The sequence below is a fragment of the Crocodylus porosus genome, unplaced genomic scaffold, assembly GCF_001723895.1.
Source record: "Crocodylus porosus isolate Cpor-Errol unplaced genomic scaffold, CroPor_comp1, whole genome shotgun sequence".
Lineage (NCBI taxonomy): Eukaryota > Metazoa > Chordata > Crocodylia > Crocodylidae > Crocodylus > Crocodylus porosus.
The window spans coordinates 46,122,989-46,145,094 of NW_017728931.1; the positions used below are offsets into that span (position 1 = coordinate 46,122,989).

Consider the following 22,106-nt stretch of genomic DNA (forward strand, 5'->3'; position numbering starts at 1 on the left):
TTCAAGGACCTACGTTGAACACCTTCAAGAGTAAATTGGATGCTTATCTTGCTGGGATCCTATGACCCCAGCTGACTTCCTGCCCTTTGGGCCAGGGGCTGGACTCGATGATCTTCTGAGGTCCCTGCCAGCCCTAATGTCTATGAAATCTATGAAAACCTCCGAGGAGTTGTAGTTTCCTACCCTACAGCCGCGGAGAGAAGTACCAGGCTCCATGTGGCTTAGGGGCTGTGCAGGCGGACCGTGCAGGCAGCCCAGCAGCCCAGGAAGGCAGGCTCCACAGAAGGAAAAACAAAAAAAAGCGGTGAGCCTGATCTCGGCTCCCCCCCCCCAACTTGCCTGCCTGCCTAAGCTGTGTGGGGGCCCAGTGCTTCCCTCCGTGGCTATGGTGTTCCCTGGGACTGCCTGAACCAGGTGCCTGCGGGTGCGTGCTGCCTATGGGGGGCTGCCACAGAGAGAAGCACCAGGTGCCCCTGCAGCTCAGGGACCACTGTGCCTGCCAGCAGCTTGCTCTCCCCTCCCCAGCGCTGGAGAGGCAGGTAAGGATTGGGCTCTTACATGGGTATACGTGACATGGGGGTTTACTTAGCCCTAAATTGAAGCGGTGCTTTTAAAAAAAATCACTGCTTCAATTTAGGGAAAATTAGACCCCCATGTTCTCTACAAACAGCCTATGACAAAGCGCCCCTGTGGCTCTCCTAGCACTTCTAAAGCCATCACTGCTGTAGTGTTTGCGGTCCACCATTATCACAATCAATATTGCATGCTACTGAAAAAAACACCTGTTTAACTAATGTAATCCAAACCTGTGGAACTGCAGAATTGGTTTGTGTAGCCAGGCTGTTGCCAGCAAATGGATTTTTGTTTGGTATCTGGGGGGTAAAAATGGTAGCATCCAACTCCAAATGTAATATGAAATTGATATAGGAATTTTTTTCTGTTGACTTCAGTGAGTTTTGGATCAGACATATATATGTAAAACTATACAGTTACTTTTGTCATTGGGCAGTACAGAAGAGAATAAATTGACAGAACAGCAGGCCTTATATGTGCCTTACCTGAGAACACCCCCCTTTTGCAGGTTTATGTCATCTTTTATTCCACAACAATCTTTTGCATTTCATAAATATTAATTCCCCAGATATTTCCTATTATTAATGATACCCATCTATCACTGGCTCTTCTGCTTTCCTTTCCCCTCCTGTACGTCATAAATGTCCTTCTCTGCCATCAAAACCATGACTATATAGAGAAAAAGCTCTTCAGACCAAAGATGTCCTAGCAGTATTTATACTGCATGTATTATTTATTGTCCTCCTTTGTGGTTTTCTTCTTGATTTTTTTTCTAATGCATTGGCTTGCCTTCTCAGGTCATAATTTACCTGTTTCCTTTGAGGCGACTGTTATGTTAACCAAATCCTTTCTAGTGTCTTTAAACCAACGGTTTAGAATATTTAATCGAATGCATCCCTGTCAAAGTAAAATAAAGGCTGCTTTAGTAGATGCTTTTTAAACTCACAGAGTTGTTCCCAGGAAACCTGTAATTTTGTTACTGATTTTTAATTGGATTGCTGTAACCATCTAACCTTTCTTCAACGCATATTGTGAATTAAACCCATCTAAAGATGCTGGGATTTGGATTAGTAAAAACTAGCACATGAATTTGGACAGTCAGTAATGTTTCGTTTCAGCTGCACCCACTGACACGCTCTGTTTCTTACTATTAATGCCAGTTCTCTAATCTGTCCAGCTTGGGCACAACATTGCCTTCCTCTTCCAGAGAGACTGCATCCCACTTCTGTTGCTGTTTTGTACTAAGCATGCAGTACTTTTCCAGGAAAACAACACTGCCTTTTGCAATTAGGTCTTATAATTATACACCCATGAACCAGTTATTTTACCATGGCAAACTGGTTGATTTCCAACGAGGATGCAACCTTTATTTAAATGATTACATTTAAACAAACAAACAAGAAACTCCTCTTTGTTCATGTTTGTACATGTGTTTACAGCACAAGTGATTTTTCTACCATTGCAAGCTGGCTTGGAGCCCTGAGATATTCGCTAAACTAAAGGCACTGATGACTTCCAGTCAGATCTGACTCATCAGATAGTTTATGATTTATCAAAATAGCTACATGGACTGCTACAATACGTGCTATGCATTTTAAAAGACAGGTAACACCAATTGTCTGCCTTTTAGTACCTCAATGTCACTGAACTGATTTGGAAATCAAACCTAATGGTGAGTTCTTATGAGCTTTAGTGAGAGAGAAATGAATGAGAGTGAGGATGGGATATAAATCTGAGCCGTATGTTTTGCCCTTATGTCCACGACTGTTAGGGCCCTACTGACACCAGTCAGATTTACAGTATAAATTAGCATAATATCAACCCTCCAGCTGGAATTAGTAAGGCATCCCTACTTGGGAAAGCAGTTCCATTCCACCTGAGCAAATGGTACTTCAAACAAATACTTAAGGATTTTCCTGAATTGGGGCTGTAGTAGAAGGGAGGGTCAAGGTTTTCTCTGCAGTAAATCCTGCCAGTGCCTCACACCCTGATCTGCACAGCCTACAAGGTCTGACAGGCAAGCAAGCCCTGTTCCTCTGTGCCAAGTGTGACGCAAGAAAGTAATGGAGGTGGTCAGATGCAAGGCTCAGGCATTCAGTACTCACAAGTCAGACCTCCAAATATCTGTATTTAAGAAGGGGGGGGAAATCCCCAGACCTAATGAATTCATTTTCATTTGCCTCCTGGACACATTGGGGCAATTTCTTTAAGCTTTTCTCTGTACCCAGAAGGGCAAGAAACTTTACAAACATCCTTGGAGAAAGAAGAGCCGGAGAGGAAGCATAAAGAGAGTACATGCTGAATTTCTCTTAGACCCAAGGCTTGGTCCTGGGACTTTGAGAGTCATGTACTATGTACTGTGCATCTCCTTGAATTTTTGAGAGCTAGTGACCCCACGTCAGCAGAGTTGTGCTGTGTATAGGCATCATCCAGGGTGTGCCTATGCAGTGAGGAGGAATTAGGGACAAGGCTATGTATAATGGCTGTGTGAACCCACTGGCAGACTCCCTATAGTGTGAAGGGAGGGAAAAGGAAGTGCAGCAGTGCTAGAGCTGCTTTTGGTGGTTCAGCTCCCACACTTGGAAAGATAGGATTATATGAAGTGCTTTGATATTTATAGATTAAAAAGTCCCCTGTAAAGTGCCGAGTGTTTTTCTCCCAGACCTCAGTCTGCAGTTCTGGCAGCAGATGCAGCTTTTGAAGGAAGAATCCATCCTGTCAGTCCCTACAGACCTCCCAGCAAAACCAGGGGCTTGAAATAGGAATCAGCATTTATTCCTGTTTGTATATGTGTATTGGCTACCTCGTACCCCTAACACATACTGGTCACACCAGGAACATGCCCCGAGTGTCATGTACAGGGGCCTGCTTCAAAGTGCATTAACTTAAGGAGGTTCCAGTTCAGGCCCAGAGCTGTGTTCTTAATAATTAGGCATAGTCACCTGTAGCATAGAAAAATAATCGTATAGGGAGTGGGTGATAGGACTGAGAAAGCTGATGGGGAGGAGGGGAGGGGTCAGGGAAAGAAAGTTAATTGAGAGCCAGTTTGGGGGGGAATAAAGAGCATCTTTTTTCTCCATGCATGGGTTTCAAGCACCTGGTTGCCAGTTTAGTGGTTCAGCTCTGCTCAGTTCAACAAGGCAGGGATTCCCTCTTTTTAGAAATGGTATGAGCTAACCTGCTGTTTATCTCCACTCAAGTGGTTCTTTTCTCATTGTGGATGCAGGCAAGAGAGCACGAATCATTAAAAACTAAACAGGAGCAGATGTTCTGTATCAGGTTTAAACTAGTAGTATGTGGTAGCTGCTTTATCTTAATCTGCTAAAGTGTCTGCACATTTGGGAGCTGCCTCTTTTTCATTCTGTTTAACATTCATGCCTTCCTTTGAAAATGTTTCTATCTCCCCCCTCCCCTCCCCAAGGGTTTGAAAGTTCAGTTTGAACTCTCACAGTACTGCCGTTCACAGTGTGAGTAAGAGACACCATCAGGGTTAAATAAAGAGCAGCTGAGGAGATGCGGAACAATAGCTAGCAAGAGACAAGAGAGAAATCCAAGCAGAGAAGAGGCAAAGCGAAAAATAAATGCAAATCTTAAAACTAAAATTCTACAGTACTCCTCAGCTGTCTCTGCAGACACCTCCCCCAGCTAGCAGAGGTTTGCCACTGTCACCAAAACATTGCAATATTGCTAATGTGCGATGAAGTGCTCTAAGCCCATGACAGTATTTCTGGTTTAGAAGGAACCAGGTGGTGAAGAAAGAAAAGAGTAAGAGAAGGGAGTAAAAGATGCCTCCCCACCCTGGCATCTTTCTTGTATGGAAGTCACACATGCACCTTTGGAATGGATGTAGGCTCCTTCTATCCTGAATGCATGGTACAAACTTCCTTTTATCTGTGAAAACAAGATTTTGTTGTTTTTTTTTAAATGAAGGAACTTGTGGAGGTGGGGAGAATGAATCAGTCGTACAACAGAGGAAGAATGTTTGCAGTAGTGTTTGGGTTCCCAAAGCCTTGTGTTCTATGCAGTTCACCCATTCAGAATGGCTGAAATCCACATATATCTTAGGAATATATTTATTTATAGTCAAGAATACCTGACCGGATAAATGCCTTTGGTGGTAGTCTTTGAGGGGAGGGCTCTGTAAAAATGGCACCTGCAGACTGATCTGTTCCACAGGGAAATTTAAGCCAGTGCAGATGGCCAGCAGCAGAAAGCCTATGTGCCCTGCCAGTCTCACTTGAGGCATCAAACTGGAACGCAAAGGTGCAAAGTCATCTACAGGATGACTCAGAGGCTAGGGACAGACATTCAAAAAGCCTGAGCCTGAATTGGGCTTGACTGAACCAGATTGTAACTGCACAGATATCCTCCCTGGACTAAAGAAATGTAGGCACATGCTCAGGCTAGAAGCTGGGGGGTGCTAGAGCAGCCCTCCCTTCTCTTCGAGAGTGCTGACCAGGTCCTGGCAGAATACCCTGATTAGAGAGGGGTTACTCCCCCCACCCCCCAGCTCCTGAGCAGCAAGGGAGCCAGCAGGGAGTTGCACAGGGAGTAACACAGTGTTTAGCACCCCATCAAGAAAACAAAAGCCTCTTTCACTCGTTCAAACTCTTCTTAAACAGCTTTTTCCAAGGAAGGAAGGGAGGGACATTACCAGCTATCTGTTGATTAGCTCCAAAAATCCCTAAGGGGACACTGTCCTATCTGCCTTTGTCCTGTCTCCCTTACACAGACACCTCTCAGCATTAGCTAGCATACCACATGCTGGCTACAGTCTGTGCTGTGGGAGAAGGGAGAGGGGAATCCCTGCTTGAGCATGGGGGGGCAACAGCAGGAAGCCAGGCAGACACTGCTGTGCCTGCTATCTCTGCTGCAGCTCCAGTGAGAGCAGAAGGGAAGGACCAGCTGAACTCTGTGGAGCAGAGAGCCCTGCCAAGAGCTGCAAAGCATCTGGGATGCTGGGGGACTCTGGCTTATGTCGCACCAGGAAGGGGTCCGAGCCAGACATTACATAAACCGGTTTGATCCAAATCAGTTAAGTCTGATACTACATTCAACCAGGTTTATCTCAAACTTCAGACTGGTTTATGTGCACTGAAGTTTTGTTCTGTTACAGGTTTAAACCAGTTTCTGATCACTTAAACTAGTTTGTGTGTAATGTCTGTCCCCAGCCATAGGGTATCAAACTTTAGTAATCACCATAAGTTTTCCCTGTGTTTGCCTCCTGTTAGCTCTTCAGGATCCACATTCCCAGGAGGGAGCTGGAGTTTGCTCCTTTTTGTGCATCACCAACAGCTAGTTGCTTGTGTGAGCTAACAATGGTAAGGTGGCACAGGTTTCCCGAGTGGCATAATTTGGCCTGTGAGGACTTTTATTGCTGGTAATGATGCCTGAGATGAAAGAAGAAAAAAAAACATGGGCTATCAGCTCCTACTGAGTTACTAGGTCAGGAAAAATAAGCATCTCAAATGTTCTCAGATTACAACAAATGCATCTCAAAGTCATTGATAAACAAGAACAAGGAAACCTTTCAGTGCCATCTTTACAGAGTCTCCTAAGAGTGGAATCATATTTTCAAGGCTAAGGTGTTCCCCCTTAGAGGGGGTGACAGTAGAAAGCACCTCCTCAGCTAGAACTCCTGGAAGTCAGGGACTCGAAAAGGAATAATACCTCAGAGAAAACATCTTCTCCAGAGAGTTTCCTTTCTGAATTTGCGATCTGCTGCTGCAGCAGCAGTGTGGAGAAGGCCTGACTCTCTGCAGAATGATCATGACCATTCCTTTCATGGGTGCATGAAAAAAAACCTCTTTGTGCTGCCTCCTTCCTTCCCCCAGTCTCTCCCATGCAAGGACTAATCAGTGCTTTGATCCAAGTCAAAAACAGAGTGAGCAAAAATAATGTATCTGAATTGTCTAAAGACAGACAAATTGTGGAAGATGTCCAATTGACAGAGATGTGGTCAATTCGCACCTTTGCTATCCCCACAGAGAAGGCTGATACCTCATCCTGATACTATCTTTAACAGAATGTGCTAACTCTAATCCCAAGAGAATTCACTAATAGTACAATAACCATTTTGTGCCAGAGAGATGGAGTTCCTCTTGCTACTCATATACACAGATGCAATTTGCTTTAATATTCATCCCTGGAAAACAGTGCAGCTCTTGAGCTGAGCTAATGCATTTACTTCAGTCGAACAGTTCACCTAGTCCAAACCTCTAGAAACCATTTGAACAAGGGACAAACATCCTGAATACAGATCTCTTTGCATTTAAATTTAAAAGGAAGAGAAATTCTGAGCAGTTTTATGTCCTTGTTATTTGATGCCTCTAGGTCAGCTGTACACATTATGATAGATGTCCTAGCCGAACATAATCAAAAGGTAGCAGGCATTTGTAAGGCATTTGGGAGTTAGGGATACCGCCTCTGAATCAGAACTTCCTAGACCTAAATGCTGGAGGCTGCAAGTGCAAGAAGAACAAGGGGAAAAACCCTGGTCATACCCTGTTCATTCTCCCTTTCAGTTTCCACTTTCTGCCCAGAATACTACGCAAGATGGACCTGTGGTCTGACCCAGTAAATGGCAGTTTTTATGTATGTTCTTTGGTGCTGTGGAAACCCTGGGGAACCTTAGCATAGTGTTGACGGCTCATTAGACCTCTCTGAGCACCAGGAGAAGAATCCAAACTGTTCAACCCACAAAGTCATTACAAGCGGAATCAGAGGAAGAGCTACTGGCCCTTTGGTTACTGAAATGCAGGGGTTGGAAATGTCTTTGCTGAGGATACAAAAGAGCAAATGTCCCAACTTCAGCCTGTAAGTGGAACTGTTGCCTCAGATCCCTTTCCATCTTATAGACATTCATGAATTTAGTGCTATACAACCTGTCAGTCTGATAGTTGTGGAGAAGCTGTGCTCCATTAAAGAGGTACAGCACAGCTAACAGCTGCCATGTGCTTCCTCTCTGCTACACTACTGAAGAGACTGGTTGTAGGCAGGAAAATGTAGTTCAGCCTTTCTTCTCCTCTGTCTCTTGGATGTGACCCTTGCACTAGACAGACCCATTTGTCATATCTTTATTATGCTTTTCCTTGTTACGGGCATTAGTCATTAAATGGAAAGAAAATGAGCTGCTTCTCTTTGACAGAAAAAAGCAATGATAAACGAGTAAAAAACCCACACTAGTTGCATGTAATGACAGTCAAGCTGGAGGATCCCCTAACTAGTGAGTACAGTTAGCTGAAACCCCAACATACTGATTTCAGCTGCACTGAAGGGGCAGCTACACAGGCTAGCACTTGAAGGCACAAGGCAGGCCTATCCCATGAGGGACACACTGGGGCTGGCCACGTGTTTGCAGTGCAGGCTAGCACTAGGCAGGCCACCTCTGTGCTGATGTGTTTTGTTCTGCCATTGTAAAGGAGGACCATGCAGTCTATCAAGTGCATACTGCTGGTTCCTGCAATGCTGCAGTTGAGGTGCCAGGTGCATACATACAGTGCCCACTTGGGACTGTAATAATGTGGCTGACACCCTCTTCTGCCACTCATTCTGGGTCCTTCCCTGCTGTTATTCTGGGTATTAAAGGGAGGGACAGATTCCCTGATCCTTTTACCCCAGTGCACACAATACAGCAGTAAGTAGGATCTAGCTTTAGTCAAAGTTAAGAAGGTTAAATCATAGGAGAAAGCCAAGCTGTAGCTGTTTAGGGATTTACATGCTGAGTGCTAAAGACAGACCGCTTTGAAAACCTAGTGCTGGCGTCTTCTTCCCTCCAGTCCTTGATGGAGTCTTCAAGCAGCAGGTGGGGCAGGAAGCAAGACAAGGATGCAAGAGCAGCAAAAAAGGAAGCCAGCATTTAACCAGCTTAGCGGAGGGAGACAATTAGAGCCTGGCAAGCGTTCAGAATCGATGAAAAGAGCATAATGCAAGGCAGACGGCAATTGTCTGCAGTCTGAGAACTCGGGAGCAAACAGAAAGCAAAACTCAGAGTGGCCTTTCTCTAAACTCTCCAGAGCCAACAAGCAAAGAACAAGCACTTGAGAAAGATTATATATGAAATGCTCTTAACAGCAGAGCTGAACTCTAGGTAAAAAAGTAAAAAATAAAAATACATTTGATAACAGCTTGAAGGATAAAATTCTCCCTTTTTTTTTTTTTTTTTTAAAGTAAATTGAGAGTTAGCAACATGCCCCAGAATGAGCGAACAGTAGTATCAGGGCAGACAAAGAGCTCCTGGACAGTGGACTAGACATAACTTTCCATATCTCTAAAGCCAACAGGGTGTCATACTGTTAATACAGTGACTTTCCTTTAAATTTTGCAGTAGAAGGCTTTATATGGCAATTCAGAGGCTTAAAACATAATGAGGAGTAGGTTGATTTGTCAGGTGGGAATCCTTTTGTAAAGGTTATAGGGGAATATTTTTTGCCACTGCTGTATAAAGGAGTACTTTGGCCTTTTCTTGTAGCAATTCTGCCAGACCTGAGAGATGAACTTTCAGAAAGTGCCTGGGAGTAAAATCTATAGAGCTTTAACGTGATGCCTTGTGTATTGTTGGCATCATGGCTGGATCATGCTGACATTTGGGACGGGACATGTGCGCAAAGCGGTCAGCGCTGCCTTGTGCTGATGGTAGTGGCTACTTAAGGCTGGAATTGCTTACTACCTGGCATGGCCAATGCGTTTCTCTTTATAGAGGTGCCTTTCAGGGACATGTGGATTTTGTTTAAAAAACACCTTTTTTTATATACTCGCTTGCTCGTTGCAAGTTCTCTTGGGACCTTAGCTCGAGAGGGACCAAGTCCTCAGCATATTTAACACAGAAGAACCCCTTCAGGGGTAAAACCTTCAATATTTGTCTTTTGAGTGAAGAAACCAGATTTGCAACAATGCAGAGCGAGCACACGTCCCCCATTTGTAACCTAAGCTGTTAGGTCTGTGCCATCCGATTCCACAGCAGCCAGGCTTGCTGGAAAGCCCGGTTGTAATTACGGTTATAAATGGCCGGTAGCATTTTAATAAGACTGTTTTCCAAAGCGCAGAATCACACGGTTCTTTTTGTACGTTAGGTGGAAGGTGAAACAGCACGATGTTGTGCAGCTTCCAGTTTGCTGCCATGAGGACTGTGGAGAGAGGGGGGTCGGGGTCAATTACCTGCTACGCACATTAGCGAGTGGCAGTTACAAATGCATGAGGAGAGCCTGCCCTTGGAATATCACGGTTAAGTGAAACATCAGTCTGAGCAAAATACAAGCTGGCCGAGGGAAAGGGAGAGAAATTAAACGTTAATTTTCAGTGGCTGGATGAGAAAAAAATCCCATTCCACGAGGACTGGGACGTTTACCTGGTGCCTTATGGATGGTCTGATGAAAAATGTGACTGAGGCAGTGTGGTCTGGCAGTCCGAGCACTGGCTTGAGAGCTGAGACTGGAGTGATGTCAGTTTGCCAGGCCTCTGCGTCTCCTCCCGTTGGTCGTCCACAACGTCTGTTGAACACGGGGCCAGGATTGTTACTTGTGTACACAGCACCGTGCCTAGTGCAAGGGGGATGTAATCTTGACTGAAGTCTCTGGGCACTCCCTGTTTTGTGCCATCGGTTCTTCACACCTGCTTTTAGTGAACTTGTCGCCTTGACAAGTGGTAAGCACGAAGTGCCATCCAGGGGGCTTGATCCTGCAGTCCTCACTCACGTAAGTTGGGAAGGGGGCAGAGGAAGGGGTTGAAAAAGTAGGATCTGATCACGCATGCACTCACTCCAGGCTGCGATCATCCATTGCATGCACTGGGGACCCCACTTGCTGGATCAGGCCGAAAATTTGGTTTTGTGCAGATTACCAATGCCAGGAAATTATATATGGAGAGATACCAGCGAAGGAGCAGTTAGCCTTTATTATTCCATTTGGTTTTCAAAAGCTTCAGAGCAATATTGGTACACACCATGCTGAGTTAAAAATTGAAAATGTAATACTTTGATTTAGCGTGGGACTGAATAAATTGTATTCAAGTAAGATAGTGGTTATCCTGCTGAGAAGAAAATAAGTATTTCTATTTGACTATATAACACCTGGGCTACAACCCAGAGGTACAAGAGCAGGAATCATGTTACAGAGAAGTCCATTAACTTTGGATGCTGGGTCAGAGCTGCCTGTGGCGAGAGGGAAGCATGTGTCCTAGTGGGCTCCAGGCCTAAGGAAACTGTAGTCATTTTCCATCTCCTTTCATGCCACATGATGTATTCCATACTCTATTTTATTCAGGTTCTTATAAGGCACCATAATTGTGGTGTCTGGTTACTTGCCAAGCTTTCAAACCTACCCTGTGGGTTTGATTTTGGTGCATTTCCTGAAGGAGGCTTTATAATGAACATCATTGGGATGGAAGCCATAGTTTAGCAGCTCACCAGGGCATCTACAGAAGCTTCCTTGCTTCTTGATAATAGGAGGTTTAGTGAAATGGGCTGGCTTAAATCCTCTGAAGCTGCAGACAGTCTTTCCCTTACATTTGGACTTTGGATTAAGCTCAATGGGTAGCTGGCAGCTGAACAACATCTTGAAGCAGATGCTTAAGCCACTCTTTCTACCGAGTCCCTGTTGCCCACTGCAACTGAGAGGGAAATTCCTTGTCTTTGTTTTTAAAGCCCTACACAACTCTACCGTGGTTTGAGTCTGTATTTCTTGCCCCCACTTCCTCCCCACACACACATACGCACACAACTTCCCCTGTACCCATACTCCCTGTGTTACACCAGTTCTGTGCTTAATCCACCATTTTGTTGCCATCTTCCGTGTACCTGGAATGCACGCTTGATCCAAATTTCCCAAGCCCTGTCCCTGTCCACATTAAAGCTACTCCTGAAACTTCTTTGCGTCATAAAATACCAAAAGTACCGAGCTAAAGAGAAAATACAAATCTTTAGGCTATTGCCTCTGGGGGCTTCCTAGCACTTATTTTCTTCTTTGAGTTCTTTGGTCTCATTATGTTTCTTGAGTGCTGTGTACAAAACTATCAATTTTTCTTGCCATCCTTCTATTTTCTGTAAGTATTAAGACCATGGGTCAAAAGCTTTGTCGCTTACATAGATCATGGTCTGTAACGGCTCCAGGCCCAATTCTGCAAGCCTTCACATGTCAGACTCCCATAGATGGTCAGAATTCTGTTCACTGAGGCCTTCCAGGATCAGGCCCTGGTGCCTGTCCTAAGGTATAACAAGTAGATCTTGGGTTCAAATCTTGTACTTTAAAGTGATACCACTGCTTACTGTTCAATGTACTGCTACCATGAAGCTCCCCACAATATGAGTCCCCTTAGTCAGAAAGTAGCAGCTCTTGAAGTTGTTACCTTGTTTCTATCTGATTGTCAATCATCATAATCAAGTTCCAAAAAAAGGGGGCCAGGGGAAATATATGGGGGCTACAATTGTCATTCTTCAGCATGAAATGATGAGGACTATTGAGATCCCAGCTGGAGCACTTTGGAATGAACCATATTGATAGGCAGATTGCCAAGTTCCATAAAAAGAAAGAAGTTTTTCAATGCGGGAACTGGAAATGATCAAGGAGAATGCAGTGACGTTATAGTATATCACTGTTATCATAACAGATGGAAGCATGTGATGACCTCCATCAATGTGGGTGAGAAGATGGGAAGGATTTTTATTTAAAATTAAATTCACAAATGGCAAGACCTTTCAGTTTTTAATATGAACAGTGATTGATGATGGCACTTAAAATATGAGCCAGAGGTGGACAGATTCATCAGACAGACTGTCCTTTTTTGTCAAAGCAGTAGAAGGGCCAGTTCAAATTCACGTGATTTAAGTTAGACTGAGAGGGGGAGTCAGATCCTCAGCAGGTATAAATCAGCAGAGCTCCATTGTGTCCATGTGGTGCCAGCTGAGCCTCTGGGCCAGAGTTTCTTTTAGTTTCTTCTGGATTTGCTACTGTTTTAAGAGACAACGCATTGGAAATCTGCCAGGTTGATTTTTTTTTTTTTCCCTTTCTGTCATCCACCTTGAAACACTGGAGACCCTATGTGGAACCCTTTTAGTACATGCAACTTGAGACATCAAAATTTCCCTGTTCTGTAATGGGTGCCAAGAAATGCTGAAGTGTTAGGATTTCTCATGTTAGTTATGTTTCCATTTGTGATCTTTTGCCTTTCCAGATGCTCCCCCCCACAAAAAAAATTGCATTTAAAGTGATTAGTCACACCTTTAAGAAACTAAAAGCCTACATCTGCACTGCAGTCACAGGTACCTGTATAAAGAGTTAGCTTGGAACCGACTGGCTTGGGTTTCAGAAGCAATCAAGCTGCAGCAGCACAGAGCTCAGTGTGGGCTAGTTTATCCTCCTCCTCAGCTTCCTCGTAGACATATTTTAAAACTTTTCACTCCACTGTCCTCTGCTTTTTCCACTCTCTGTTGTGTGCCGTTTGCACGGTCTATCTGTAGTCCTGTCAAAAACTGCAATTACTACTGTGTTGGGACAGGTTAACTTTAGCAAGTTAAACAGGCTCTAGTTATGGCGCAATAGGTAGTGGCATTGACTCCAAAGGTAAAGGGATAACTGGCAGGGTTGGCTTCCTGGGCAAACCCTATAGGAGGGTACTGGAGGGCGTGGGGTCCAGGGAGGTGCTGGTGGGCACTGAAAGTGCATGGGTTCAAAGAATGGGTGGGGGTGGGAGGACAGGCAGGGAAGAGAGAAGGGAGAGAGCACAGGAGCCCAACCTAGAAGTCCCCAACTGCTGCTGTCACTACTACAGTGGTCTGCCCACCCCAGCTATTGCTCTTAAAACAGCAGCATCATACCAGAGTACCTGGCAGCTTCTGCAAGAGCAACACTGTAGAGCTGATTTTGCTGCTAGAGCACAGACCCTGTGTGGTTGGGAGGCAACTTGGTGCGCCTTCTAAGTTGGCATCTGGGACTGGTGTCCCACTTACTCACCCTTAGCTATATTACTATTAGAAGGGGTCTCCCTTCTCTTCAAATTCATCTTTATCACAGGATAGTGTAATGTGGCCTTGTACTGCTAGAATTGCTGGGCCAGCTCCTCATGTGGTGTAGAATGGCATAGAGTTGCTCTGTGGAGCAGGAATGATTTACATCTGCTGATGATCTTGTCTGTTGGCTGCAAGACTAAAGCCCTGACCTTGTGTGGCAGTTGAAGTGCACTGCAGCACTTTCTCACAACTTTGCAATAGCAATGGAATTTTTTTTCCAGGAATATCAGGACTGTCTGCTCTACCCTCTTGCTTTATTTTTGTTGGGTTCAGTATTCTTCATGTCCCTGTCTTAAGACCCAGATCCCTCCGCTGGTACGGACTGATGAACTCCTGCATTTGAGCGGGGTGGAAATATCAGTCCCTATTGACATAATTGCAAGTCAGGACCCTAAGCTATTCTATAAAGGGTGTCGTTCCCCCTAACTACTGTGGGGGGTACAGTCTATACAGACAGATTAGGTTGGCCTGTTCCAGCATGGACTCTTACCTGAAATAAATAAATACAGATTGCACCTTACTGTGCTTATTGCTGTAGAAATAAGCAGCATAGAAGGAAAAGCAGTGAGGAAACAGGGCTATCCCTGCAGGCATATTATGTAAGCAGGGCAGTTTGCAAACGGCTGATAGGGCAGTTTGCCACCCCCCATTTTTGAAGGGAAGCCTTTAAGGTAAGTTGTTTCTTTAATTTAGAGTAGCTAACCAGATATTTGCATAAGTAGCTAAAACTCAGCTGTTAGATCAATACTTAAGTCCCTTGTTTAACTAGAGACCAGAGCAAGTGGGGTGTTCACTAGGGAGTTTGCCCAGAAACAGTCTCTCTCACCTTCCTTCACTATAAGCTTGGTGAGAAGAAGCAGTTTAGTAGGGAAAAGGGAGCTTTTCAGGACTGGGGAGCAGCGAACAGACCAGCTTACAGGGGAGTTTGCTAGGGAAGGTCTGCTTGGAGAGAGGGGCAGGAAGAGATAGTCGGTGGATTTAGGAGACCCAGAGAGATGGCTGAAGGACGTTGCAGTGCCAGAGCCATTGTCACTGCTAGCTTTTTTTCTGCTTGCATCTGTGAGGTGTCTGTCCAGGTAGAACCGCTCAATGTTGAGGCCTCCACCCATGTCCTGGTTTGGTGCTTTGGGGACAGCAGCTTGCTGGCTCCTTCCAGCAACAGCCAGGTAGAGGAGTGCCTGCAATGCAAGTGGTGCCTTCTGGTGGCCTCCCTCAGGGAACGGGTAAGTGAGCTACAGAAGGGATGGGATAGGTTCCAAAGAATCCTCATCCATGAGGAGTTCTTCAATTCAGTGCTGAAGGAGACTCTAGGACGGTGGAGCAAGGAGTGCCAGAGATGGTGCTGGAAGAGGATGTGGACTCCCAGGAAAGTGTATACTGGAAGCTTGTGACATCTGGCAGTAAGCAGAAGTCTTCGTCCCCCGCTGCAGTAATTTAGCTAGAGGACAGATACCTAGCAACAAAAGAGAAGGAGCATGTTCTATCAGTGGAAGAGGCCAGGCCAGGCTTCCCCCAAGTTGTGAGGACTGAAACCACTGCCATCAAGAGCAAGCAACAGGTGATGGTAGTTGGCAACTCCCTTCTGTAGGGGCAGGCATCCATCTGCTGTCCTAACTTTTTTTCTCAGGTCTGCTGCTTGCCCAGATCTGAGATGTCACAGAAGGGTTGTCAAGACTCATCTGGCCTTCTGACTACTATTCCATGCTGCTGATCCCTATGATGCTGCCAGGGGGAGACCATGAACAGATCAAAAGTGACTACAGGGCTCTGGGTGCAAGGGTGAAAGGGACAAGGACTCAGGTGTTCGCCTTGATTTTTCCAGTCAAGGGGAAGAGCCCTGGCAGGAGTGGATACACCCTGTAGATCAATGCATGGCTGCACATATGGTGTTGCCAGCAGAGCTTTGGCTTCTTCAACCACAGGATGTTGTTTTGAAAAGACGGATTGCTAAGAAGAAACAGGATCCACCTGATAAAAAAAAAAAAAAGAAGAGCATCTTTGCAGACAGGGTCGCTAACCTAGCGAGGTGGACTTTAAATTAGGTTTACCAGTAGATGGAGATGAAATCCCTGAAGTAAATGGGGAAATGTTGTGACCTGGAGGAAGCACAAGTGGTGGTGGGCAACACAGGAAGGCCTTCTCATTCTTCCTGAGAAGGTAGGGCAATGAGCTAGTTAGTTACCTCAGTTGTCTGTACGTGAGTGCACAGAGCTTGGAAACAAGCCAGAAGAAATGGAAGTCCTTGCACAGTCAAGGGATAATGATGTGATTGGTATAACAGAGTTGCTTGTTGGGATGACTGGAGCACTGTCATGGATAGGCACAACCTGTGTAGGAAGGACAGGCAGGAGAAAAGAGGAAGAGTTGCTGTTCTTTATGTAAAAGAGCTGTACGAATGCTGAGGGTTTCTACAAGTATGTCAGCAAGAAGAGGAAGATCAGGGAAAGTGTGGGTCCCTTACAAATGGGGGAGGCAAACGAGTGACACATGACATGAAAAAGCTAAAGTGCTCAATGCCTTTGTTTACCTCAGTCTTCACAGGCAAGGCCAGCTATCAGATAACTGCATCTGGCAGCACAGGTTGGGGAGAAGGTAAGCAGCCAACAGGCAAAAGAACAGGATAGGGACTATTTAGAAGAGCTGGACATGTACAAGTCCGTAAGGCCATGGTGCACCTAAGGGTACTGAAGGAGTCAGCTAATGTAATTACAGAGCCTCTGGCCATCATCTGTGAAAACTCATGGTGATCAGGGTAAGTCCCATGCAATTGGAAAAGGGCAAATATAGTGCCCATCTTCAAGAAAGGGAAGAATGAGGATTCGGGGAACAGACCGGTCAGCTTCATCTCAGTCCTTGGAAAGTCACGGAGCAGGTCCTCAAGGAATCCATTTCTAAGTTTTTGGAGGGGAAGGTGGTAATTAGGAACTGTCAGCATGAATTCACTAAGGGCAAGTCATGCCTAACCAACCTGGTTAACTTCTGTGATGAGATGACTGGCTTTGTGGATGTTGGGAGAGCAGTGGATGTGGTATACCTTGACATTAGCAAGGCTTTTGATATGGTCTCCCACAACATTCTTGCAAGTAAGCCAAGTAAATGTGGGTTGGATGAATGGACTGTAAGATCAATAGAAAACTGGCTGGATCATTTGGCTCAAAGAGCAGTAATCAATGGTTTGATGTCTAGTTGGCAGCCGGTATCAAGTGGCATGCCCCAGGCGTTGGTTCTGGGGCCAGTTTTATTTAATGTCTTCATCAGCCATCTGGAAGATGGGATGGAGCGCATCCCCAGTAAATGTGCAGATGATGCCATACTGGGGTTGAGTTGTAAATATGCTGGAGGGTAAGGCCAGGATTCAGAGATCTCAACAAATTGGAGGATTGAACCTAGGAAATTTCATGAAGTCTAATAAGGACAAGTGCAAATTCCTGGACTTAGGTTGGAACAATCCCATGCACTAGTACAGACTGGGGACTGACTGGCTATGCAGCAGTTCTGCAAAAAAGGATCTGGTGGCTGCAGCAGACAATAACATGAGTATGAGCCAAGTTTGCCCTTGTTGTGAAGAAAGCTAACAAGCGTACTGGGCTGCTTTAGTAGAAGTGTTGCTAGCAGATCAAGCGAAACAATTCTTCCCCTCTATTTGGCACTGGTGTGGCCATACATGTAGTAGTGTGTCCAGTTTTGCCCCACTCCCCCTCTCCACAGAAGAGAGTCCACAGAAGGCAACAAAAATGGTTAGAGGGCTGGGGAACAGGATGTATGAAAAGAGGCTGCAGGAACTGGGTTTATTTAGTCTGGAGAAATGAAGACTAGAGAGGGAAATTAATAACAGCCTTCAACTACCTGAAAGGTGGTTCCAGAGAGGATGGAGCTAGACTGATCTCAGTGGTGACAGATTACAGAACAAGGAGCAATGATCTCAAGTTGCAGCAAAGGAGATTAGGTTGGGTATTAGGAAAAACTTTCCCACTAGGAGGGTCATGAAGCACTGGAACAGATTACACAGAGGCATGGTGGAATCTCCATCCTTGAAGGTTTTTAAGCAATGGGTTGGACTAGATGACCTCCTGAGATCCCTTTCAACCCTAATTTTCTGTGGTTCTATTTTAAAAGCCTTAAGTACATATCTTTGCCCATAACTTCTTCTATCATTAGTGCAAATACTTTTAAGCCAATACTATTATACTAATAGCCCCCTGTTGTTCAACTGCTCTTTCAAGATTATTTCATGATAAATTTCTGTACTGGCAAGGAGCTGGCATGCAGTCTCAAGCAGGATGCTAAATTCTTTTGTATAGTCAGTGGTGTAACTAAGGGCAGGGTAAGGGAAAAAACACCTATTGCCACCACTAGCCAGACACACTGGCTGGCCAGGGTACAATGCTTTCTTGTTATGCCTCTATGTACAATATTCATTATTTTTTCAAAGTCTAATTAAATAGGCTAGAATAGATATATTGCAATTTTGATGAAGTTTTGACTCAATGATTCTGGCAATCTAATGAGATAAGAATACTGCACTACTAAGTGTTTAATGTGTGAGGACTATATGTAAAAGTGTATTCTGAGTGACATACTAATATTTTATGAAGTCAGTTCTGAAGAAAAGTCGCTGCCGTCCAGGTCAGTTTAATTAAATCCCTTAAAATTCCTTCCAACACAAACTCTTGGTTTCATTGCCATGAATGATGGACCCTATTAGCCAATTTTTTATGTTCCTGAAATGGTATTAATAAATGAGGTTGCACTAAATTTTTTTACAATTTGAAATGATAAATATGAAGTGTTGGTAGTTCCCCGTAGCTTCCTAATGGAAAGTGAGCAATGTTGCGCATTTCCGTTTTGAAAAGAACAGCGTGGCTTTTTCATACCCACATTGCATTCTCCAACTGTACTTGGTTTTCCAGACAGTGACAGAAGATTTCCCGTTGACTTGATCAGGTCCAAGACCAGGTCACACAGTGCTTTACAAACCATCAAGAGATGTTATTTCACCTAAGTTGTTCTTGCCTTAAGGAGTTTATGCATGGACTGGTTCTGTTTCCAGTTCCACTTATGTAAATAAGAGGTGTTTTCACTTAAGCCGGCGGTGAGAGAGGAGATTTAGAACCAGTGTCCAGATTCCCTGTGTAAAATACCAGGTACTCTTGTAGGAACAATGCACAAATTCTGAATACGTTATTAATAGAAACATGAACTGTCACTTGAGTGGAGTCACATTAGGGCTAATGGATGAATTATAAGCTTCTGTCATTTTTAGCTTTGCCATTCGATTAAACAAAATTCTGACAATATCACCAGATCCAAGCCAGTTTACAAATACTATTGGGTCAATTAAAAATTAGCTTATTAAAGGAACATCTCTAATCATACCAAGCTTCTACCATGATACAGTATAGACTTTATATTATTCAGGCCTAAAAATGAAACGGAAGTTCTTTTGTGAAAGGAGACTTGGAAAATTAATGTCCTTTGAAGCAAGTCTAATGTGTAGAGAAATAACTATTTAGAGAGTTAGGGATACAAAGCTCAAAAAAGTACAAAATTTAGAATACTGAAAAATAATTTATTTATGGATGTCCTTGCAGTTACAAAACTGAGAGTTAAATTCATGCTTCAGATATGAAAATAAGATTGGATTGGATACTTTCTGCATATATTTTTTACAGCACAGAATGAGAACTGGATAAATAAATATATGCAGGCATGCTTGGTAATATCTAATACCAACCACCTCCTGGCACTCTAACAGCATATGTGCTACAAAGTTTTTGTTAAAACTGGAGGTGTTTTGTATCAAATTGAAGCAATTACAGAGGTAAGAGGGGGAGAGTATCATGAATAGGGCTAGCAGTATTGTCTATAGTTAGGTTGCCCAATACTTGTCATTATGAGATGCTGTTTTTAGTGGCTTGTAACCTGGTTACACACACACACACACACACACACACAGAGCAATTTTTAGTAGTACAGGGCATCTTCCATTTTAAAACCAAAAAAATTGGTGCAAGTAAGGTTAGGTTTATACAAAGAGTAAAGCACAATACTGGCTAAAACATGCTACCTGCAGTGGAGACATGAATAACTAATATCCAGTCCTATAGCATATCAGGTAGCTATCACTTTGATTTGCTCCTTATAAAAAATTAGAGGTTATCTGCATGGAAAACCTGCTGTTCAAACAATAATAATAAATTCTGAAGTCCTCACTAAGGCAAAACTTGAACAATCCTATCGAAACACAGGAAATGACATACTCCATGCCATAGAAAGCTGGGTCCTTTTGTATATGAATGCATCCCTCTGGTCTGCAGTCCTCATTATTTCTACTCCTAACAGTATTCCTCCTCCCTGTTCACATTATTCACACACTTAAGCAACAGGTGACCTGGGTATGGGTACCCAGACACACTTCCTGCAGCATTTGGGCATGTTTGTTTGGGTTCCTTTCATACACAGAGGCAGGATTTAGCCTAGTTTATTTTTTCTTTTTTGTGTTTTAAGTGACATACAAGTATTTTCTTTTCTCTCCCATTAGCGAAGCGCTTCTAGTACAGATATCCAAATGAACTAGAACAAGCCCACTACCCACAGTTTGAACTATAACACCATATTTAGGGATATGTTTTTGATTAAAAAGTTCTACATCCGAGTCTAAACACATTGCTTGACCATGAAAGAAGCAAAGGCCTTCAAAGATTATCTTACCCTGCTGTGCCTAAGTAGCCTGAAGAAAATGCCTCCTAGTTCATTAGTGTGATTTATCTACAGGCAATAAATCTGTAGAATAGCCACATCTGTCCATCTGGCATCTACTTGCTGCAGAGAAATGACAAAACCATGGCAAAATGCCTGTCTATGGGTATGATCCAGTAAGATGCTGGGTGCTGTCAATTCCCATCGAAGTCAGAGAGCAGACAATGCTCAGCAACTTGGAAGCAGAACTTAGGGCTTTTGTACATATGGTTGCGCCACAACGCCAGGTACTTTTAAAAGCATGCAGTTGTATGAACAGTGAAATGCATGTCAGCGCTGAGAAAATGGTGGTGGTGCGCTTTTGAACTAAAACACATCAGAGGTGTTTTAGTTCAAAAGCACACCGCCACCATTTTCTGTGTGCTGACACACATTTCACCACTTATACAACTGCAAGTGGCTCAGCGCAACGCACGTCAACTCATGTGCAGAGCAGACTCAGTTAACTGAGTCTGCTCCAACATGCCAGTCTGGGGTGTCCCGGAACAAAAATGTATGTGTATAATGCCCTTAGTTCCCTGTGAGCTCAGGGCATCACCTTGCTAAGCACCGGCTGAGCTTGGCAATCAAATGCCTGTCATTTCTCTCCTCCATTTGAAGTTAGTCAGGCTTTAGATATTTCTTCTAATGTTGCTTCCCAGCTGTTCATTTAAACTCAAGTAGAACTAATTTTCAGCACACGCCTGCCAGTTTTTCACAGAAGGTAGCCTCTCTGAAAGCAACCAGTTCATGAACTTTTTGAATAGTCCAGGCTCCTCAATGTTGTAACTTTAAAAAAAAAATGTGAGCAGAACCTATTTTCTTTAAATACAAATTCAGCTACCAGATTTCTTCTTTCTGTAAGTTAGATGGGGTCCAAATGAGGCTTTCGTTAAATCACTCTCAACATTAGACTGCTGGCTAATGTGATGTTGCTGCTGCTACTCTGTGGATTGAAAGCTGAAGAAGCAACCTTTCTTTGCTTCACTCTGCCAAGGCAGGAGAAACTTTTCAGTCTTTTTGTGGCCTTGTATCTTGTTTTCTGACCCCAGTAGGGAAGAATTGTGACCAACTCTGCCCACGATATCACAAGTCGCTTCGAGGCAGAACTATGGCATTTTAAAAGAATGTGTTTCCTAAAACTTTCAGTGCCAGATTCAGGAAAGCATAATTTAGGATAACTTATAAGCACATGTAACTATTTTTCCTCCTTCCCATTGATGCTAGTACAACTTAGACACTTGTTTAAATATTATCCTAAACAAGAACAGATTGAAGCATTTACTTAAAAGCTTTCCTGAATGTGGGCCATGGTGAACACCTATAGTTGTAAATTGAGCAAATTTAACAGGAGGTTCCAGACTATCCCCATCAGCTGCACTTAAGCATCTCCTACCAAAGATGTGTCAGGGGAAAAAGTAGTTCCGAGCTGTTTGATTTGCCTGTCACTCTGTCCAGAGCATTTCAAAGGCATCTGTCACATTTGCTATTTCAGCCCAGGACATAATAGTTCAGATTTGCAGGATATTACCTCTCCCATTAAGAGTTACAAGCATGTCTCAAAATGAGACTAAACAGATTCAGAAAGAGCCTTGTGGGTCCACGTAGGTGAAGTATGTGCAGTTCCCTTCTCACAGATGTATTTTTCCACTTTGCTTTGAGCCAATAAAGTTGAAAAGTGACTTAAGGTCACTAACAGGGACTGAAATACTGGCATTGGGTAGTGGCAGTAGGACTCTGTTTTAAAATAAGCATTTTCAACATTAAAGAATCAGGGCACATAGATTACAAAAGC

At 43.9% G+C, this 22,106-nt stretch overlaps 1 protein-coding gene across 5 annotated transcripts in view; it reads left to right on the top strand.

Annotated features, from left to right (window-relative positions):
• The window catches only part of CHST11 (carbohydrate sulfotransferase 11), a 252,261-nt gene that overhangs the window by 220,105 nt on the left and 10,050 nt on the right, over positions 1-22,106 (top strand). The window contains exon 1 of one of the 5 annotated variants that reach the window (XM_019544779.1): positions 9,751-9,795. The exons of the other annotated variants lie outside the window; for them this stretch is intronic. Coding sequence (XP_019400324.1) covers positions 9,766-9,795 — 30 coding nt within the window. The 5' untranslated portion in view covers positions 9,751-9,765. Of the gene's footprint in view, positions 1-9,750; positions 9,796-22,106 lie in introns of those variants that run through there. 5 annotated transcript variants of the gene reach the window in all.